Raw genomic sequence first — 20,617 nt, forward strand, 5'->3', positions numbered from 1 at the left:
CTTTCTTTTTATCTACTACTATATAAAAATATATTATTTCTTATTATTAGTTTTTATTTCTTTAAAAAAAATAAAAATAAAAATTTATGTGACAATTTAATGTTACGCCTCTCGCACTTTATCCATACCGTGACTTAGTTTTTTTCCCCCCCTCATTTAGGAGAGACCATTATAAATAGTTTGTATTTTAATAGAAAACCTTAAAGGGGGTCATTGCAATTTTCCCAACCCATTGACCTTAAAATTACTAAAAAGCAACAAAATCAAAATTACATTTTAAACCCTATGGTTCTAAGGAGTAAGGAGTGTAATAAATCAAAGAAAATTATTTATTAAGTGAAATATCAGCATGCCTCGTGTGTATTGTTGATCAATGAAATAATATCACGTGTATATTTATAATGCCATGTCATTAAATAATTTTAAAAAATCTTATAAAAATTAAGATAGATACCAAAATCTATTTAAAATTTAAAATTTTTAAGTAAAAATTTTTAATTTAAATTTTTCTTCCACACTTTCTTGGCAATTTTCTTGCCACCCAATCAAATGCCCAAATCTAATAAACCCATCAAGTTTCTTTAGAAACAAAATAAATAAATAAAATTGCCAATTTGGCTCACAACAACAATCTCAGCCAACCATATAAAAATTTCTTTGAACAAACCCATAAATTTCTTTGACCAATCATAAAACACCCAATTTGGGTTACAATTCACAACACAAATTCACAACAAACCCATCCAACCACATTAACTATCATTACAACCATCAAACCCAAAACTTTAAACAAACCCATCCACCATCTATTTCATGTTCTGCTATATCAGTTTCAATCATCCCCCATTCTATGACCATTAAGACATCTTTCAAAAATCTATCTTCCATGGGCCCTTTAGAGTATTGTTAGGCTCAAATCAAAGAGAGAAGATGAGAGCTTAGGGTTTAGGATTTTAGGAGAATAGGTTAGAGTGAGAGGCTGAGGTTAGGGTTTGGTTCGGATAGAGAGAGATAGAAGGATTTGTTGTGGAAATTTTGAGCTACTGCCAATGATGGCAATGGCAGTGAGAGGTGAAAGGCAAAGTTGCGATTTGGAGTTCTACCATGGGTTGAGAGAGAGAGAGAGAGAGAGAGAGAGAGAGAGAGAGAGAGAGAGAGATCTTAAATGGTTGATGAGAACTCGCAACCGAGAGGCAGTGGCGGTGAGCAGAGATGGGTGAGAATCGGGCGTGAATGAATCTTTTGAGAGAGTTTGCAAAGTTCAAGAAAAAAATAAGGGGCTATCCATGTTCCCTATTCTTCATAAAAAAAATGTGGACAAAAGTTTCAATTAAATTAAATTTTGTGAATATTTATTAAAATTAGATTTTGATATTTATTTTAATTCTTAGAAGATTTGTTTAAATGTTATTTAATGTTTTGGGGTGATAACTCCATTTGGCATTATTTCATTGGCCAACAATACACGTGGCAGGTTGATGTGCCACTTAACAGACACATCAGGATAGTACTAATAGATTGGTTAACTATCAAGATCATATGAAATTTTAGGGTGGTGAAATTCAAATTTTAAAATTTTTGGGTGTAAAATCAAAATATTCCCAAACTTTATGGATGTGGTTTGCAATTCACCCTTCATATTATGTTAAACTTTCTCGTGCATTGCAGGAGTTATCAACTAGTATAAATAGTTGTCAAAGTGAGTACATTGCCATATTATATAAGGTTTAGTATATTCTAAGGATTGATTTTTTTCCTTTTGTGTAGCTCTTTACATCATAACCCCCACCATCTCTCGCTAAGATGGTGAATAGGAAATTTGTAATCAAATGTGATTAAAATTGATCTCAATAGCGTGTTAGAAGATGTCCAATAACTCGCCTTGACTGAATAGGTCTAAATAGTTACTACAGTTTCAAGCAAGGAAACTTTGCTTTTTTCTTTTTTTTTTGGTAGAAAGCAAGGCAACTTTCAAACGATGTTTAATGTGTATTGTGCTTGGATGACAAATATAAAAGTTTTGGAAATATATAGCATTAGCCCATAACAAAATATCATAAAGACCACATGACTAATTTTCTCTCCGTACTCATGTAGTACCTGTTCACCTTTTCCCCTACCTTGAGCGTTTGTCTCCTTTCCTCCGCCGACCTGCCTACCTTCCTGTGACTATATCCTTCATTTCCCTTCCCCTCCCTGCCTTATCATCCCCTGTCCGATGTAGATTTTTGCTCCCACCCCCATCCTCTTTTTCTTCCCGTGGTCAGGTCCTCCTCTATTTCTCTACCTGCCACTCTGTTTTCTCTCGCCCCCTTTCGCCGGCATGGAGGTCTCCGACTTAATCGCCCGGACAAAGGGAATATCCTGCCAAGAAATCAGACTAGAGCTCCCTCTAAGACAAACTGATACCAAAAGTGCTAAGTTCATTCTCCTAGCTAAACTCGTCACGTCTAAACCCATTAACCTCAACATTGTCAAAGGCGTGGCCTTCAAGGCCTGGAAACCGACATACCCACTAGACATTAAACGCCTGGATAAAGAGGTTTTTATGCTTTCTTTTCGGCATGAAGCGGACATGAACAAAGTCTACCTTAGACGGCCATGGTCAATCCGTGAGGGTCACCTTATCCTGAAAAAATGGCATCCAGATCTCTCTTGGCAAGAGGTGAGTTTCTCATCCTCATCCTTTTGGGTACAAGTCCACAACCTTCCACTCCTTTGGAGAACAGAGGAAAACCTTTTCAAAATAGGTTCAAAGGTTGGTAATGTCACTGAAGTGGACCTCATTGGAGATACTGGTGGTGCCTGGAAGAGATTTATCAAAGTAAGAGTTGAAATCACTATTGCTAGCCCACTTATCCCAGGCATTTTCTTGCCCCGACCAAACAAGAGAGACCTTTGGATAGGAATCAAATATGAGAGGTTGGCTAATGTCTGCTACAATTGTGGCATGCTGAGACATGACCAGAAAGGATGCCAATTCGAAACGTTCCTACTTCCCAGCCCTTCGGGGCCCATGTTCAGAGCCTCTGGACCCTGGCTCAGAGCAGAAAATGATGAGTGTCCACCTGGCTTGGGTTTGGACAAACCCCATGTCTCACCCAACCAGTACCTCGCTCCGCCTACCACCACGGTGGCAACAACACCCAGCGAGGCAGTGCCACCGTCCAGGTCGATACGCAAGGGCCCAACTAACCACATCCAAGGCACGTGGGAAGAGAATGCCAGCACAGACAAGGACATAGTACACGGCACAACCAAGGTAGTGGAACAGAGCATGATAGTGGGCACAATGGACAAAATTTTCAAAACAGCTGACCTGAAGGTCCTATCCACAGCTCCTGACACGTCACCCATCATCCAAAACAGCCAGGTGACCCCATCAACCCTTAACCATCGTGATCTATTCCTTATTTCACCTGTCCAATTAAAATGAGGGCCCAATGTCTCAAATCCTAATGTAAGCCCACCTCCACGTGAAAAGGACCAAACACTCAGTCCAACCCCGTTGAGCCAACAAAGGCAAAATATAACACCTCAAACCGACACCATCCCACTTAGCTCTGACCTAAATCCCCAAACCAACACCGATGCACCTACCCTTTCTTCAACCTCACCTCATCAGTGCACCCTACACTTTCCCATATCTCCATCCAATCATCTGAAGAGAAAAGTAACAAAACAAGAAATCGAGCACTTTGCAAAGAGACTGAGGAAAGCTGACACAAGGCCTGAACCAATTTATTTTGATCCAGAGACTGCCACTATCATCCCTCAGTCTCGACTAGAGCATTTCATCCTGCGACAAAGTCACACTCCAGGTACCTCTGAGTATTACAATGCTCATACTCCCATCAACTTTATTACTGATTCCTCATCTCCAACTTCCCCACACACCCACACATCTATTGAAAATGATTCTCATCTTAGCTACTGTTCGATGGTCGAGGAGGCGGGCCTTAACATGTCCCCAACCTCCCCATGAGGATCCTAGGATGGAACTGTCAAGGCATCTGCAATGCCTTGACAGTCAGAGCCCTTAAGGCTCAAATAAAGGGCGCTAGGCCTGATTTTTTGTTTTTGTCGAAAACAAAAGCTAAAGAATTTCGCATGGAGTTTGTTAAAAGTTTCTCCAGTTTGATTACAAAATTGTTGTGGAAGCAAAGGGCAAGGCAGGTGGGTTGTGCATTATGTGGAAAGAAGGAATATCTGCATCTCCTGTTGAATTTGAGAAAAATTTAATTGCTATCAGCGAATGGCTTTTTGTCGGTTTTTATGGCCCCCCATATTACTCAAAGAAAAAGAAAGCCTGGGTGAATTTAACAGGCTTGCTAGAGGCTTACCAAGGCCCTTGGGTTTGCATGGGGGATTTCAACTTTACAGTTAACAAAGAAAAGAAGAAGGGGGGAAGAAAAGGCAACTCCTCATCCCCAAATTACCTCAAGGAGCTCATGTTTGAATTTGGTGCTATTGATTTGGGATACTCAGGAAGTAAATTTACTTAGGCCAAGGGTCGGTGGGGTAGTGCAGCTATTAAAAGAAGATTAGACAGGGGTATAGCTAATATATCATGGAGGCTGGCTTTCCCAAAGGCTGTCATCTCCCACCTCGGTGCCATCGAATTGGATCACACTCCTATCATGTTGGACACCAACCCAAATGAGGAATTTGGGCATAGACCTTTTAGATTCGAGGCAGCTTGGCTAAGAGACAACAACTGTATTCCAGTGATTGAAAAGGCCTGGAACTCAAAAGCGGGAGGATCGGAGTTTATAAAGCTGTATAAGAAGTAAGGAGCTACCAAGGATGCTCTCAAAAAGTGGAATAAGGAAGTGTTTGGTTGATGTCAGGACAGGATCAACTCCCTAATTCGTAGAATCAAAGAGGTACAAACCCAGCATCCGTCACAGGAGAATGAAGTTCTAGAACACTCTCTACAAGTTGAACTGTCTGAATGGCTTTTTCGGAGCGAAACTTTATGGCGTCAAAAATCAAGAGAAATTTGGCTGAAGTGGGTGATAAGAGCTCAAAATTTTCCCACCTTTCCACCATTATTTGAAGAAGGAGAAACAATATTGACAAGATCAAAAAAGAGGATGGCTCTTGGATTCAAGACCCAAAACAAATCAGGCAGCTCTTCTTAGAAAACTTCAAGCTACAATATACTCATGAAGAAGTAAACTTCCCTTCCCATTTAGAGCATCTACTGCTTCCTTGCATTACTGAAGATGAGAATGAGAACTTGCTAACTATTCCCTCCCCCGAGGACATTAAAGCCACCCTATTCCAAATGCAGGATTTGAAAGCACCGGGACCTAACAGATTCCCAACTCTGTTTTACAAGCAACTTTGGACAACCATTGGTAATGATGTAATAGAAGCAGTGACCTCATTCTTTCGGCTGGGCTCAATGCCTAGAGAGGTAAATAGATCCTTAATTGTACTCATCCCAAAGGTTTCTAATCCTTCTTCTGTTAATAATTTCAGGCCAATTAGTCTCTGTAATGTGGTCTACAAAATTATTTCGAAACTCTTAACCTCCAAGCTTAGACCGTTACTTGAAAAGATTATCTCTCCAACTCAGTCTGCATTCATTCCCAACAGATGGATAGCAGAGAACCAAGTAATCATTCATGAGCTTCTTCATGGGTTCAAAACCCGTAAGCCAAAGTCGGGGCTCATGGCCATTAAGCTTGATCTCCAAAAGGCTTACGATAGAGTAAATTGGAGCTTCATTGGAGCTGTACTACTTCATCCGGGTTTCAATGAAAGGTTCACCAATTAGATCATGGCCTGTGTGTCCTTGGTTTCGTTTGAGATTATGGTGAATGGTGGCAAGTCGAATAGCTTCATCCCTAGTAAGGGTCTGCAACAAGGCGACCCATTATCCCCTACCTCTTCATCCTAGGACAGGAAGTCCTTTCGAGGCTACTGGACCAAGAATTGAGAAGCCGGAATATCGACGGAATCAAAGCAAGTCCCAATGGCCCAACCATAACCCATGTCATGTATGCCGATGACATTGTGCTTTTCTCAAAGGCTAGCCCCAAAGATGCTCACAACATAGTCAAAGTTCTGGATAAGTACTGCAGCTGGTCAGGGCAATGCATCAACAACAAGAAATCTGGTATTGTCTTTTCTAAGCACACCTCCAACCAACACTGTAGAGCCATCAAAGACATCCTGCAGGTCAAGGAACTAAAAAAGGATTCTGTTTATCTTGGTGCACCCCTTTTCCTCTCTAGAGCTCCATCCTCAGATTTTTCCTACCTCCTAGAGAAACTTGAAGCTAAACTCATGGGGTGGAGAAGTAAATGCTTGTCCTGGGCTGGTAGGAGCACCCTCATCACTTCGGTGGCTCAATCCTTACCTACTTACACTATGTCCACTTTCAATGTTCCTAACAAAGTTTGTGATAAACTTGACTCCATCACTATGAGGTTTTAGTGGAAGCCTAAGGAGCAAGAAGGCAAGTTCCTTGCTTGGAGAGCCTGGGACAAACTCTGTTTTCCAAATAGAGTGGGCGGTCTTGGGTTTAAGAAAGCCAAGGATATTAACAATGCACTCATTGCAAAGCTTGCTTGGATGATTGCGTGGAAGCGTGATAGTCTCTGTATGTAAATTCTGCGAGCAAGGTACAAAGTCAAACATGACTGGCTAAGGACTGATCCATCTAAGTTAGCCTCCCCAATCTGGAAAGCCATTAAAAAGGCCAAACACATTGTCATCAAAGGTGCTTGTTATGCTATTGGAGATGGAGCTTCTGTGGATGTTTGGCAAGACCCCTGGGTCCCTTGGATTCATGGATTCATACCAAGCCCAAGGGACGAAACTATTCCCCAACTTCCTATTAAGGTATCCTAGCTCATCCACCACGAGCTGCATTGCTGGAAGGCCAACCTAATCCACCAGTTGTCTGACAAACCTTCTGCTAAAGCTACATTAGCTATCCCGGTCCCTCTAACGTCCAAAGCAGATGAGTTAATTTGGGTGCTAGACTTGAAGGGAGTTTTCTCAGTAAAATCAGCTTACCTTGCTTCAAACCCCCAGTTCAACACGCCAGTAAGCCCAAATGTGAACTGGAAGAAGCTTTGGAGCATAAAAGCCCTAGAAAGGTTAAAAATGTTTCTTTGGAGGTTATGTGTCAATGCCCTTTCCACTAGAGATAACCTAATCAAGCGCATGAACTTTGTTGAGACAACCTACGTGCTCTGTAACGAGTCTAAAGAGAACCCTTGCCACCTCTTCCTTTGCTGCCCTGTTGCCAAAGCCCTATGGTTTTCAGCGTGTTGGGGTTTTAAAGCCGAGGATGTCACTGCAGTGTCATCAGAAGACGTTGTCAACATTGTACTCAACCCACCTAATGCTCTCTACAATGTTGGAGAACAATGGAAGGTCTCTCTAACCATGGCCGTAACCTTAGAGGAAATCTGGTATCTCCGAAACTCTGTGCTGCACTCAAATGCTCCCTTGGACCTGCATGTTTTTGTTCAGCTGATTCAGAGAAGATGCCAAGAATATATGGCGGTGTGCCCCATATCCCCTACCCAACTGGTGCCTCATGATCCTTCACGCTGGGCTCCACCACCACTTGGTTGCATAAAACTCAATGTTGATGCGGCCTTATCCAGGTCAAAGGCAGCCATAGCAGTTGTTGCAATGGAGTGTTCCGGCCATATTTGTGGTGTTTGGGCAAAAACCATCTCCCTCCGTTCACCACTCCAAGCTGAAGCTGAAGCGATCCCGTGGGCTATCCAGATTGCTTTAAAGGAAGGTTGGACCTATGTTTCTATTGAAGGGGATTCTAAGACCTGTATGGACTCTCTTTCTCCTCTTAAGGCTGAGCTGGAGTGGTCCATTCGAACCACCATCTCCAACGTGGCTGAGTTAGCGAAGTCTTTGGCTAGTTGTTCGTTTGTTTGGGTTAGGAGGTGCTGTAATGCTGCAACACATGTAGCTGCTAAATTTGCTTTAAGTTCTTATTTGTCTTTCCTTTTCTTCAAGGATTATCTTCCCCCAGCGATTTCTACTGTTTGTAAGGAAGAGTCCCAACTTTGTTCCTCGTTTGTTTTCCAGCAATAGATTGAAGCTTATCAAAAAAAAAAAAAAAAAAAAAAAAAAAAAATATATATATATATATATATATATATATATATATATATATATATATATATATATATATATATAGCATTAGACCAAAACCCTTATGTAACATTTGATACGGGGTAATGTTTTAGGATTTTCAAGAATATTTAAAAATTCTCATGTTTGGTTGCAAGTTACGTTAGAGAATTATATGCTAGGGGAATTTGGATTCCTTCTTTAAACCCCTCTCAGTAGGAATGCAGAGAGGTTTAAAGGAGGAATCCAGATTCCCAAGGTTAAAGAAAATTGTATTTTTTATAAATTAACAATTTTGACCGTTTTTTCTTATCATTTAAGCAATTAAGATAAAATATAAAACAAATTATTAATATATTTTCCCTTTTTTTTAATTATATTTTCCCGCCAAAATAACATAAACAGGATAGACAACTTTGTTGATATATTTTTTAACAAAGTTCTATTTAGGTTTCACGTGTGGATTTTTTATTTTTTTGAAGGAGACCCTCCATTATGGCTAGGTATTCACTTTTTTGTTGTTGTTGTGTGTGTTGTTCAACAAATTATTAATAATTTATATTTTATTTTTCATTATTTATTTAGATGATTTTTTTAAAGGACTTGATAGTTCACATTCAAATTTAAGAAAAAAATGAGAAAAATAAATAATTAAGATTCCTAGAATAAATAAAACATTATCATCTCACAGTTCTAAAAATCTTAAGAGATTCCCAATGAAACCAAATATAAGAGTAGCTACATTCCAAGCATTCAGATTACAAGGAATCACATTTCTAGGAATCTGGATACCAAGAGTAATAATGTGGATTTCTCGTACCAAAAACCACATTAGTGAATTATTTTTAGAGAGTTTCAATGACTTTTGTATCTGTACTACTATTTAACGAGTTTTCCCTATTTGGATCAGATTTTTTATATTCCAAATTACCCCTACACCCTTAGGTTTATGTAGAGACAAAACTTAATGATAGTTCAGTAAAAATACATGTCTAACTTGCACTAAAACATTGCGTACAAAATAGAAATACTCTTCCTCTAACCCATTTCTTCAAAGTAACTATATGATTATTGTTTTTTTTATAAAATAGAAAAATACCTTAAACAACCCATGCTGTTTTTTTTCTTAAAAAAAACCTTATATTTATCCAAAATTAAAACAAAATATATTAAAAAAACCTAATAATAATTATAAAAAAAAACTACTAAATAGATATATACACATTCTCAATATAAAAATTATATATATAAAATAAAAAAACATTTTTTTTTTGTTGCTATGACTACTTTAAAAAAAAAAAAATTAAAGAAAGCCTTGTCACACGATGAGGCTAGTATGATAATAAGATTTGTATTTTTTTTTTTGTACGTGTCATTTAATTTTAACATATGTCATAAAATTAAGATAAATGAAAAAAAAGGGACTGATCAGGGCAATTCCCAGAGTCCTTTGATGGTATTCTATTCTGGCGCCTTCGCTCCTAATTTTCTTCATTCTTCTTCCTCAGTCACTCAATCGAATTCTAGGGTTAGGGTTTCGCCAAAAAACTGAAAGTCACAAATGGAAAGGCAGAGAGGAGACCGATTCAATGGGCAGCAAGAGCCCCAACACCAAAACCAGCAACTCTCCGATCACCATAGCCACCATGAACAGCAGCAGCAGCATTTCAACAATTCCAACTACCAGGTCCAGGACCAGCAGCACCTTAACAACCCTAACTACCATTCAAACTACCACCACCATGACCAGCACTTCAACAATTCCAACTATCAACAACATCCCCCCCACCATCACAACCACCATCAACACGTGAACTTTGAGCCAAACGATTCGTCGTCGTTTGGCTCTGGAGGTTTCCCTCCCAATAGTGGCGCCGGTGGTGGATATGGTTCTGGTTCTGGTTCTGGTTCCGGTTCCGCCTATTCTGTACGCAAAAGAGGCCGGCATCGAGGAGATACTCCAGGTGTGTAGTAATGTAATGTAATATTCTGTTTGGTAGCTGAGAAAAAGTGTAGGAAAAGAAAATTCGTGATCTTAATACAACTTAGTGCTTTCGTTTCTCTTTTTCAAATTTTCATCATAATGATACTGAAAAAAAAAAAAAAAGTGGTTTAATTGCACTAATATAAAATTTCAATTTACAATGTGTCCCTAAACTTTTGAAACTGAGTAATCAGTAATCAGTAATCACCTCCGAATTTCGCTCTAAATTTGAAAATAGCCCTTTAGAATTGAAGATATTTAACTTGGCATGAATATTCATTTTTAAGGCCTTTGTTGTAAGGATTTTAAGTTTTGACTATACAAGAGAGGCTTCATGGTTCATAGTAGCTTCACTTTATAGACTGGGAATGCACGGCTCTGTTTCATGAGATACCTGGCTTTTAATCCAATTCATGTGTGTAACTATGATTTTATGATGAAAATTAATGTTTCAATATTTATTTATATATTTATTTTGGCTTGGGAGTTTTTCTTTGTACTTTTATGGGGTTCTTTCTCGTGGAAATCATGTTAATTATGTCTGACTGCAACTCTTATTAATGTCCTAAGTTGTAACTTTTTTTTTTTTTTTGTAATTTTAATTTTCCCCCTTTTAGATAACGTGGACGGTTTTGGTAATGTAAAACTATATGTTGTACCGGTTTCCAGAACAGCAACGGAAGGAGACGTAAGTTATTGTTTCCCTTGAGGCATTAACATGTCTGCAATATTTGCTGTATGTGAATGTAAATGTTCATATATCAATGAGCTTTAGCTAAAATGATACTTCTTCCCTCATAAGAACATAGGAGATGAAGGGTGAGGGTGCAGTTTCAGAACTCATATGTATAACTTATCAATCAAAAGAAAAAAATAAGAAGAAGTTCATGTCTGTTTGAACTAGCTTCTTTCGTAAACATGCATCAAATTTGTAAGTCAACTTTTAGTTGTGTTGAAATTCCAAGAAGTTAGAATTTCTCCTTTTTGATGTGTATGTGTAACTGCATACCTAGTCCTAGCCAGAACTTTGGAATAGAGGGAGAGGCATTCTAGTCTTTACTCATAAATGGAGGTCTGTCAAGAAGGTTTTTTTTTTTTTTTTTTTTCCTTGAAGGGCTAAAGGGGTGTTCCTTTTTCTTGGCAAAGCATTTGGGGAGCTAGAGTGCTTTGTAAGGTCAATTTTCCCCCCTCACATGGACAACAGCCCTGGGAAAGATCTTTACTATTGATATATGCAGAAGTGTTACATTGTGATCTTATACTGCTGCTGAATGTGTAAGCGATTGTGGAGAGACGGCAGGTCATCTTGCTTCATTGTTCTGTGGCTAGAGAATCATTGTCTCTTGTGTTTGCTTTATTTGGAATATCTCAGATTATGCCAAAGATGGTAGTTCAAATGTTGGCTTGTTGGCATGGAAAGTTCCCTAATAATAGTGGTCTAAGAGTTAGGAAGGCTGCTCCTTTCTGCATCTTGTGGACTATTGGGCAAGAAAGGAATAGTAGGACTTTTGATGGTGTAGAATGTCCTATTTTTGTCCTTAATTTTTCTTCTCTTTCAAATTGTTACTATTATCTGTGCTTGTCATAATTATTACTTCTTATTAACTCTTGGATTTTGCTTCTTATTACGTCAGATCCGACCTGTCTTTGAAGAACATGGAAATGTAGTTGAAGTTGTTATATTGAAAGATAAGAGAACTGGCCAACAACAAGGTATTGTAATGCTGTTATATATATATATATATAATATGTATATTTCGTGATCCATATTAGTGTATTTCCTGGTCTTTTGAGAAGCTGTCTAGAGCACCAAAATGCTCATTGTTTATCTTGATTACCTTTATCACTTATTGACCATGGTTTCCTATCTACAACACTGAAATGATCACAAAACTTTCTAGCAACCAGCCTTTCATTAAGAAATTTGTAAGGTGGGTGGATCCTGCTTTTGTACCATGGTTGCTCTGACCCAGAGGTTTAACTTATTTTGAACAGTCAAACCTTAGTCAGATGATTAGCCATGTGCTATTTCTCATTGATGTTACTTAAAATTGGTAGACATTTATTATCTGTGTGTTCTTATAAAGTTTTCCTTGGTTCTTTTTTTGTTTTGTTTTGTTTTTAATAACTATTGAAATGGTGGCTAATTTGAATGGTCCACTTTGAACTTTACTTTCATCACTGTCAAGAGGCAAAATAATATAAAATATAGAACTAGGATACAACAGTGAAGCTTGAGAGCGAGAACATCGATTTTTTGTTTCTATCAAAAATCATAATGGAAGAGTAACAGAAATATTTTGGATATGTGTTTTGTTGAAGAATAACAAAACTTCCGTGCTTGTGGATGTGGCTTTACTTGTACAGGAAGTTGTTTTGTGAAATATGCAACGGTAGATGAAGCTGAAAGAGCAATTAGATCTTTAAACAATCAATACACTTTTCCTGGAGTGAGTTATTCAGCTTCTTGGATAAATACTACAAAGCCTCTTTGTGCTGTTGTTTGTGTATTTGATATACATATTTTCTTTTTCCAGGAACATGCTCCCCTCACAGTCAAATATGCAGATAGGGAACGGGAACGTCTTGGCGGTTGTTCTTTTTGACATTGTCTTACTTTTACCTTTTCTATCAATTCTGCATTTCTACATTTTATTCAACTTTTACTCCTTCACTGAACACCCTGGAATGATTTTAAATATAAGACATGTTTTTCGATAGTGATAATGTTCTTTGGCATTTGTTTGAGTACATATGGTATCTGCACAGATGCATTGGCTTTGTCTTGCATGATGCTTCTGGTTTTTCACTTATCCACATATTTTTTGCAAATATATGAACCATCTGCTTTTTTTTTTTTCCTCTCAATGGTTACACAATATTTTTGCCAAAACTCATTGGGTGTTTGTGTAACTTATCAATAAAGAAAAGTTTTATTTTTAATTTTTATATATTATTCCCCTGTTCATTTCTGGTTATATTTTTAAATAATTTCTTGTGATAGCAGTGGTGGACAAATTATATGTTGGTTGCCTGAACAAAGATGCTTCAAGAATGGAAGTTGAGGAGGTATGTTCCATTTTCAAAAAAATGTTCTAGTTCTTTGCCTACCTCAGCAAAATAAAGCGAACTCTCTCATTTTGGTATCTTCTTGTATGTTTGCACCAACAAGGAAGGGTTACATACACAGGATGCATAGACATATGTGATGTGAGGGTAATGTGTGTAGGATACCTAAGAGGGTCATTACCCACCACTCGTGGGTGGGATGAATCTACAACAAAAATAAGGATGCATTTCCTTCACATGGTAGAATGAATAACAAAATTGGGACCATGAGACCTATAACTATTCTTTGGAAAATATAAGGACAAAGGTTTGAAAGCCAACTCTTTACTGAGATCAGTGTGGGGACAGGGACTGTTCAAGTTGTGCGTGATCTTCTTTTAATGAATGGCTTTCCAAAATACATGCTGTATGTCATTTAATGGGCATGGACAGAAATCAACTGAGATTAAAACTGCATGTGTTTCAATGTGTGCTTGGGTTACAATATCTTGCATGTTACGTGTGTGCTATATGTATGTATTTTTGTGTGCATGTCCCGGTGTGTGACCTTTGCAGTTTGATGTTAAACCTGTTTCCCTATGTGAAACCTCTGTTGTTATTGTTGTTCACACGACTTGATGGAAAGTATCCTTGCTCATTTTTCTTTCACAACTCAGCTACAGTTATAAAGCTTTATATTCTGATAGTCTTTATATATTTGATGCAATGAGTTTTACATGGATGTTATGTCTGTCAGATATTTTCCACCTATGGTCTCATTGAAGATGTCTATATTGTACGAGATGAGCTGAAGCAAAGTCGTGGTGTGTTGTTGATCTAACTCTAATCCGTCTTTCATATTTAATGGTGAATTATAGTATGTAGGACTGGACATGTTGGTAGGTATTTTTTTCTCTGGACTTTCAAGTCAGCCTCAATGTATTGGTTTCACCTAAAATCTCCAGCAATTCTAATTGACCCCATACAGCCACTTTTGCAATTATTTGGTCAATTCTACGTTTTTTTTTCCCCTGATTTTGTACCCATGTACTAAGGGTAAATTAGAGAAAAAAGAAGGAAAAACATTATAATTGGTGAATATTTTACCTATATTTTTTATTTAAAGCTTGTTGGCTCTCGAGCAGTGTTGTTAAAAGCACGCTTAAAGGTCAAAGACCTGGTTTAAGAGCTTTGTTTGACCAAAATGAAACTCATTTAAGAGACACAGCTTTTCTGGTGCTTTTTGAAGAAGCACACGTAACCGCACCTTTTTATTTTTAGTTTTCTATATTTCTTATAAAAAAATGAATTATTAAAATTAAATGCTTGATCTTATGGTGTTTATATATATATATATATATATATATATATATATATATATATATATATAATATTTCTTAAAAAAATATGAATCATTTAACTTGATTGCTCAGTTTGAAGGAAATGACGAGGACTGCTGATTTATTATGCAAATGCTATTCTTAAGGTGTTGTATTACAAACAATTTTTTGTTTGCATATCAAACAACATGACATTTTAATATGACCAAGGATAATTTACTATTCTTATACTTTTTGGTCTTTGCCTTTTGGATATATTTTGACCGAATGCTACACTTCATTTTGATTAGAGCTATACAGAGAATTATATAAAATTATGTAGGCATTTTTATTAACGCTTTTATGAACACTGCTCTCCAGAGTTATCTTTTGTGTACTTCCTTTGTATTTGAGTTGTCTCCTTTGTGGTTGTCTAATAATTTTTTTGCTTGGGGGAAAAGGAATCAGCTCTTTTATCTGCCTGTGTTGGCACATAAAATTTCATAATTTAAAACTCTGTCTTGCATTTTTAAAGCACAGATTGTGCAATAGATCTATCTTTTTGTTACACTATCAATTGATGTTTCATTTGAAATGGATGTTTATGCTGTTTTGAAGGATGCGGATTTGTTAAATTTTCCCATTGGGAAATGGCACTGGCGGCAATCAAAGCATTAAATGGAACGTTCAAGATGAGGGTAAAGCTTATATGTTACTTTTGCTTTGTTTGTTTCAGCGTTTTCTGGAAAATGGGTCATTTTCCAATGAACATTTTTTGGAAAACTATCTCATTTTTCGGTGTTTGGTAATGACCTTGAAAATGAGCTTGACAATGTTTTCCGGTGTTTGGTATGCACAATTTTTTGTAACATTTCTTGTATAATTTAAAACATGTATAATATGAAATTTATTTAAACCCAACTAATGTAATCAACATATATTATAAAAAATAAAGAAAAAAAGGGATTTCACTGTTATATGATAAGTATGTAGGTATATAATGGTAAGTATAGCAATATAAATCACTGCAACACTATTGGTAAATCATTCACACATCAGAGTATCCTTATAATGACGATAAGTAACACCAGTCAAGTAGTGTGACAGTAAAATTCTGACTGCACACTTCAACTGATTAAAGAAAAAGGGGATTTCACACATCCTAAAAATCATGTGGGGTGGTTATATTTTTTTTGATAATCTGCAATGCATTAAATCAAAACGAGGAAATACAAGTGTTGGCATCTTCCAAACAAACAGCAGCTAAACTAGGTGGAAGATTACCTGAAGTAAAAAAAACAAGACAACATAGAATCTAATGCGAACTTTGCTGCTGTATGAGCAGTAGAGTTACTACTTCTTTTGACCCTATTGTTATATTAAAGACCATATTGGTTTTGGCTTCACGAGTTAGAGAACAAGCAAAAAACAAATGTGATAATGTTAACAACAAAAAAAACTATAACCTATGCAATTATGGAAATGAATAAACACCCAATCAGTAATAAAATCTGTAAATTTGAACAAATACAAATCATGCTACAATGCTAAAAAATATGTTGGGAAAAAAAAACATAGAGAATAGAATCTAATAGAATCACTACTCAGCATATTAATAAAATCAGCAAAGTAATAAAATCAGCCTAGTAATAAAATCTAATAGAATCATTACTCAGCAAAAAAAAAAAAACACCAAATATCTAATAAAATTAGGATTTTGGAAGAGAGGAATGAAAAAAAGCACTGTTGCTGATTTGTTTTTCCTTGCAAGGGAGAGCTACTGACGGATTTGTGAGGGAGAAAAAAAAAAAAAAAAAAAACCTTATCGGGTAACAGTTTTATAGAGGGGAAGAGAAACAGATAGACAAACAAAAAGTGAAATCGATGGAAAGAGGAGACCAGAGAGTGACAGTGTGGGCGTGAGAACTGAGAAGAGAGAAAAAGTGAAGGGAAGAGAAGATTTGAGAGTGCTTACCGTGAAAAAGAGTGAAAGAGTGCCAAACCAATATTGTTTCGTGGCAAACAAAAGAGAATATATGTAGGAGTTAAGAGCCGCGAGGGAGAGAGCTTTTTTTCCGAATATTTTTATTGGAAAACAAGCGATTGAAAATAAGCCTTATTTTTATTAGGGTTTTCCATTGAGTAAAGATAGTTTTCCGCTGACTGATTTTTTTATGCTACCAAACACTGGAAAATGTGAAAAACTATCTTTACAGAAGGTTTTCCAGCGAAACAAACAGAGCGTTTGATATGTACCACTTATCTTATTGAACTTGTAGAGGCTTTCTACTAATTCTTATTATTATTATTTTCCTTTTTTGTATTCTTTAGGGTTGTGATCAGCCATTAATTGTTCGTTTTGCGGATCCTAAGAAACCTAAGATTGGAGAACCAAGGTTTTTGCTTCCTTGTTACTTTCTTATATAACTGTTAACCTATGCTCTGTTTGTGATTATCAGATAGTAATTAAATTACAAGTTAACTGATCCATGTAAAGGACTTGGAGTTGCCACTTTTCTTTGTCCACTCCAAGAAAAATTCTTCCCAATTCAGCTAGTTCCTCGCCTGAGCTAATATCTCTTCATCTCACAGTACAACAAAAGTGATAATAATTTGTTTGCTGATTATTTTTTTTCTCTCTCTCTAGGGGTAATCATATATTTGCAAGTACAAATTTTGCTCCCTGTTCACAAGAACCATTTGCTAGGAACATGTGCGTCTTCATTCCTCTTCTTCCTGATTTTTGTTATTCTTGTTGAAATACTCTAATATATATTTGCCAATGAGCTCTGGCTCAAACAGCACCTCCTCCCCCTTTTAAGATAGCGTGAAAGGTATGGTGTGAGTTCAAAACCCAATGGGTGTGTAATTTACCAACAACAATAATAAAAAATCTAATATATATTCTTTTTTTTGGCAGGCTAGCACCCAGTCTTGGCAATTCTATGGGAGGGTGTATTCCTAATGCTTCATATCCTCTGCGACCAAATTCCACAAGTTCATTACCTCATTCAGTTTCTCAGATGGAAAAGCAAGAACCTTTCATGCAACAACCATTTCCTCCCCTACAGCAGCCACCTTCACAGTTGGCTCAGATGCAATTACAACAGACACGAACTACACAGACAAGCTCGCAATCATCTCAACTAGAAGGCTCTGAAGTGCAGAGGCATTCTCATCAAACTGAAAAAGTGGAGCAGCAGCTGAGTTCACAGGTAAATAGTCAAGAGGTACCACAAAATGATAAATGATTATTTAGTTCCTTTGTATGGGGCAAGTTATCTATTGGTCTTTGAGGGAAATCAGAATTGAAGGGATTGGCATACTTGCAGGAATAATGTCATAAGCATCCTCTTATAGCATGTGTTTTCAGCACGACTTATGATTGGCTTCGTAGTATGGATATCCAAGCTTTTATAGAAATGTTTGTTTACCTCAATAGACAATGAACTATCAAGCATGTGTGGTGGCTCCAGAAATACCTGGAGTGGTGATAGTTTTGAATTGGAGTCTTTTTATCCTTTCAACAGTTCTAAGTTTTGGTGCGGTTGATATCTTCTGATTGTGATTTCCCATTGGTGGATAATAAAGCCATATGCATGCATTACAGTTGGTGTTTAAAGAGATGTTTTATTGTGATACCTGCTAGTTGTAGATACTAGATACTGATGAATGGATTCATTTAAGTTCACATCATATGCAAGCTTGGGACTTTGTTAAGACTTGATCCTGGTTGTTGTAATTTTGGCAACCATGCCACTTGGTCCGTCAGTGAAATTATTTTTTCCCCTCCCTGCAGTCTCCAACAGTTGCTAGTAATTCTACCTCACCTGCTGTACCTTTAAGTCCTCATACAACTGCTTCTTTAGAGTGTGATTGGAGCGAACATACCTGTCCTGATGGACACAAGTATTATTATAATTGTGTCACTCGTGAGAGCAGAGTAAGTTTTCTCCCTGAATCATCTTTCTTGCATTTTTCTGGTTTGAGTTTTGGTACGTTGAGAAGATGAGTAAATAGCTGTGAAAAATTGCTTTGCAGTGGATGAAGCCTCAGGAGTATTCCTTACATGAGTATCAATTACTGAAGCATCAAAACCTGCAAAATCCAAGCCATCAGCTTCAGTCCTCTTTGCCAGTTCTTTCAAGCCAACAAGTAATTCAGATAGAACAGGTGCAGCTTCAGCCATTCTCTTCCTTCAGAAACTCCTAAAACCCTACCTTATCTGCACTAGTCAGAATTCAGTTTTTTTGTGTGTTTTATCTTCTTCTTCTTCCCTTTTTTTTGGTTGTAAATTAAATTTTTTTCTTAACTTTTTTTTGTTCATTGCATAATTAGTTACGCACCTGGTGTTGTGGGATAAATTGTCATCACGCATTCCCACTTCAGTAGTTCAACACCTTTCAATGCAGGGTAATATCTTAGGTGCTACATAACTTCATCCTCTTCAAAGTCTCAAAGTTTAGGCACATGGTGGAATATGGTCATTCACATGGTGAAGTTTGGCTCACCAAACGTAAATAGACCTCCTGTTAGAACTTCTGAATCGCAACTTTCGTGTATTGAACTGTAGCCTCTGTTTGTCTATCCTAGGGTTGACCATGGCCTCACTAAAAGTTGCATTGCTGGTTTGGGAACAAATTTACCTGATGAGTTGACCAGTGTCTTTAAGTTTCAGTCTGGTGGAAATGAGTTGTGTGCTTAATTACTTGGACTTGTCCAAAAACATTGGATGCTGATTTGGCAGGATGGGTTATATGACAGACGATAGAATTTCTATTTTGTGGTGTAATGGAATAAGTGCTTTTCATTCATTTCTCAGAAACTCATCTTGGCCAATGGACACTGGACAATTCGCTCAGCATGTCCTTTTGAGGAACTAAAATATTCATCTTATATCCCCCCTCCCTTCTTTTTTGACTTGATGGAAGGTATAAGTGCTTCATTTTAGTGCGCTGTAATTTTGTAGGAGTTGGATCATGTGCAACTGCAGTCAGAATCTAGTCCTGTTATTGGCCCAACTTGTGCTTAAGAGGTATCATTTCTGATATTCATTATCTACTTGGTCTTTTTTAATTTCTGAAATTTAAATGCTGGAAAGGTTGTGATTATTTTTCATGCTACAATTATTGCTATAAAAAAAAAAAAAAAAAAAACTCAATTGTAGTTGCATGGTGTTTTCTTAAAAAGGTTGCAGAGATGCTGATGGCGGCTCTTCTCTTTGCATGGATCTTGGCAAATTGGTAGCTATGCAAACAATTTCCATGAGTGATTAGTTACAAAAAACCTTGATGAATTTAAAGTGATCAGCTATGTTCAAACCCCTTCCCCCCTTTTTTTCTCCTTGCGTCATTCTTTTTTCTTTTGGGTTCTTTATTTATTTTAACTGGAGTAGATTTCACTAAGCTTGTATGATAGGCTTACGTCAAATTATTTAGTGTACCCAGTGTAATACACCCTCTCACTATGTGGGAGGAGGGTGTAGTCCACTGCGGGTAGCAAATAATTTCTTAGCTTTTAGGTAGTGTTAAATGAGGGGGTAACAGCACTGTACTATGAATGTGATTCTGTATGCAGGGGACTTCTTGTTGGACATGCGCAACTTCATTATTAACTTTTGGTGTTTATGTTTGAAGTTGATTGTGGTGGAAAAAGGGGCATCCAACGGCATTTTAATTGAAAATGAGAGGTGGAGCTTAGAAAAGCATGTAATATTAGGTCTAGGTGGAGACGGTGGCCACCAAATGTTTTATTTTTATTTTTTATTTTGCATATCTCAGTTGATAGGTTACCTTAAGTTAGTAATATTTACAATTTATTTCGTTTACTTTATAATTTATGTAAATTAAGCAAAATCTTTAAATCGGAAGTTGCATTTTTGGCATGCTTCTGCTGGTTTTCATGTAGAAAATTGAGGCTGATTTTAAGGGAATATATTCAGTGTGTTTTTGGCTAAGCTTGTCCTCATGCTAGACGTGTTCTTGTGATTGAATATTGCAATTATTGTTTTACAGAAAATATTCTTGTCTACAAATCCATCCATCGAAGCATCTTTTGAGTCCCATGCTCCGTGATGGCTGGAAATTGCAAGATTTCCGGAAAAGCCAACCCAGCCTAATGACTGTAAAATATGGGAGAGTCACCG

General features: G+C 37.1%; 2 protein-coding genes across 8 annotated transcripts; both read left to right on the top strand.

Annotated features, from left to right (window-relative positions):
- Positions 1–2,323: 2,323 nt before the first annotated feature.
- On the top strand, positions 2,324–5,785 carry LOC142612127 (uncharacterized). The gene is made up of 4 exons (XM_075784249.1): positions 2,324–3,373; positions 4,137–4,355; positions 4,506–4,789; positions 5,062–5,785. Exons 1-4 carry the CDS (start codon positions 2,324–2,326, stop codon positions 5,783–5,785), a joined length of 2,277 nt encoding a protein of 758 aa, XP_075640364.1.
- A 3,743-nt stretch (positions 5,786–9,528) lies between these two features.
- LOC142612737 (flowering time control protein FCA-like) lies at positions 9,529–20,428 on the top strand. 7 transcript variants are annotated; one of them, XM_075784881.1, is made up of 15 exons: positions 9,531–10,085; positions 10,723–10,793; positions 11,740–11,818; positions 12,473–12,555; positions 12,643–12,697; positions 13,113–13,174; positions 13,911–13,977; positions 15,091–15,170; positions 16,804–16,868; positions 17,120–17,185; positions 17,393–17,687; positions 18,272–18,415; positions 18,514–18,645; positions 19,442–19,507; positions 19,640–20,428. In XM_075784881.1, exons 1-14 carry the CDS (start codon positions 9,683–9,685, stop codon positions 19,502–19,504), a joined length of 1,665 nt encoding a protein of 554 aa, XP_075640996.1. In that variant the 5' UTR covers positions 9,531–9,682; the 3' UTR covers positions 19,505–19,507; positions 19,640–20,428. The 7 variants fall into 7 exon arrangements, with proteins under 7 accessions (XP_075641000.1, XP_075640999.1, XP_075641001.1 ...); XM_075784882.1 differs by having other exon boundaries at positions 20,050–20,428; XM_075784883.1 differs by having other exon boundaries at positions 18,514–18,627; positions 19,663–20,428.
- The last annotated feature ends 189 nt before the right edge of the window (positions 20,429–20,617 follow it).

This window comes from Castanea sativa, chromosome 10, assembly GCF_040712315.1.
Source record: "Castanea sativa cultivar Marrone di Chiusa Pesio chromosome 10, ASM4071231v1".
Classification (NCBI taxonomy): Eukaryota; Viridiplantae; Streptophyta; class Magnoliopsida; order Fagales; family Fagaceae; genus Castanea; species Castanea sativa.

Bases quoted from the DNA above. Each gene is read 5' to 3' on its own strand.
- LOC142612737 (XM_075784881.1), top strand. From the start codon at position 9,683: ATGGAAAGGCAGAGAGGAGACCGATTCAATGGGCAGCAAGAGCCCCAA. The intron at 13,175-13,910 runs GTATGTTCCATT...TATGTCTGTCAG, and splicing joins CAAGAATGGAAGTTGAGGAG to ATATTTTCCACCTATGGTCT. The intron at 17,688-18,271 runs GTAAATAGTCAA...CCCTCCCTGCAG, and splicing joins AGCAGCAGCTGAGTTCACAG to TCTCCAACAGTTGCTAGTAA.
- LOC142612127 (XM_075784249.1), top strand. From the start codon at position 2,324: ATGGAGGTCTCCGACTTAATCGCCCGGACAAAGGGAATATCCTGCCAA. The intron at 3,374-4,136 runs GTGACCCCATCA...AAGTTTCTCCAG, and splicing joins CCATCATCCAAAACAGCCAG to TTTGATTACAAAATTGTTGT. The intron at 4,790-5,061 runs GTAAGGAGCTAC...CATTATTTGAAG, and splicing joins TTTATAAAGCTGTATAAGAA to AAGGAGAAACAATATTGACA.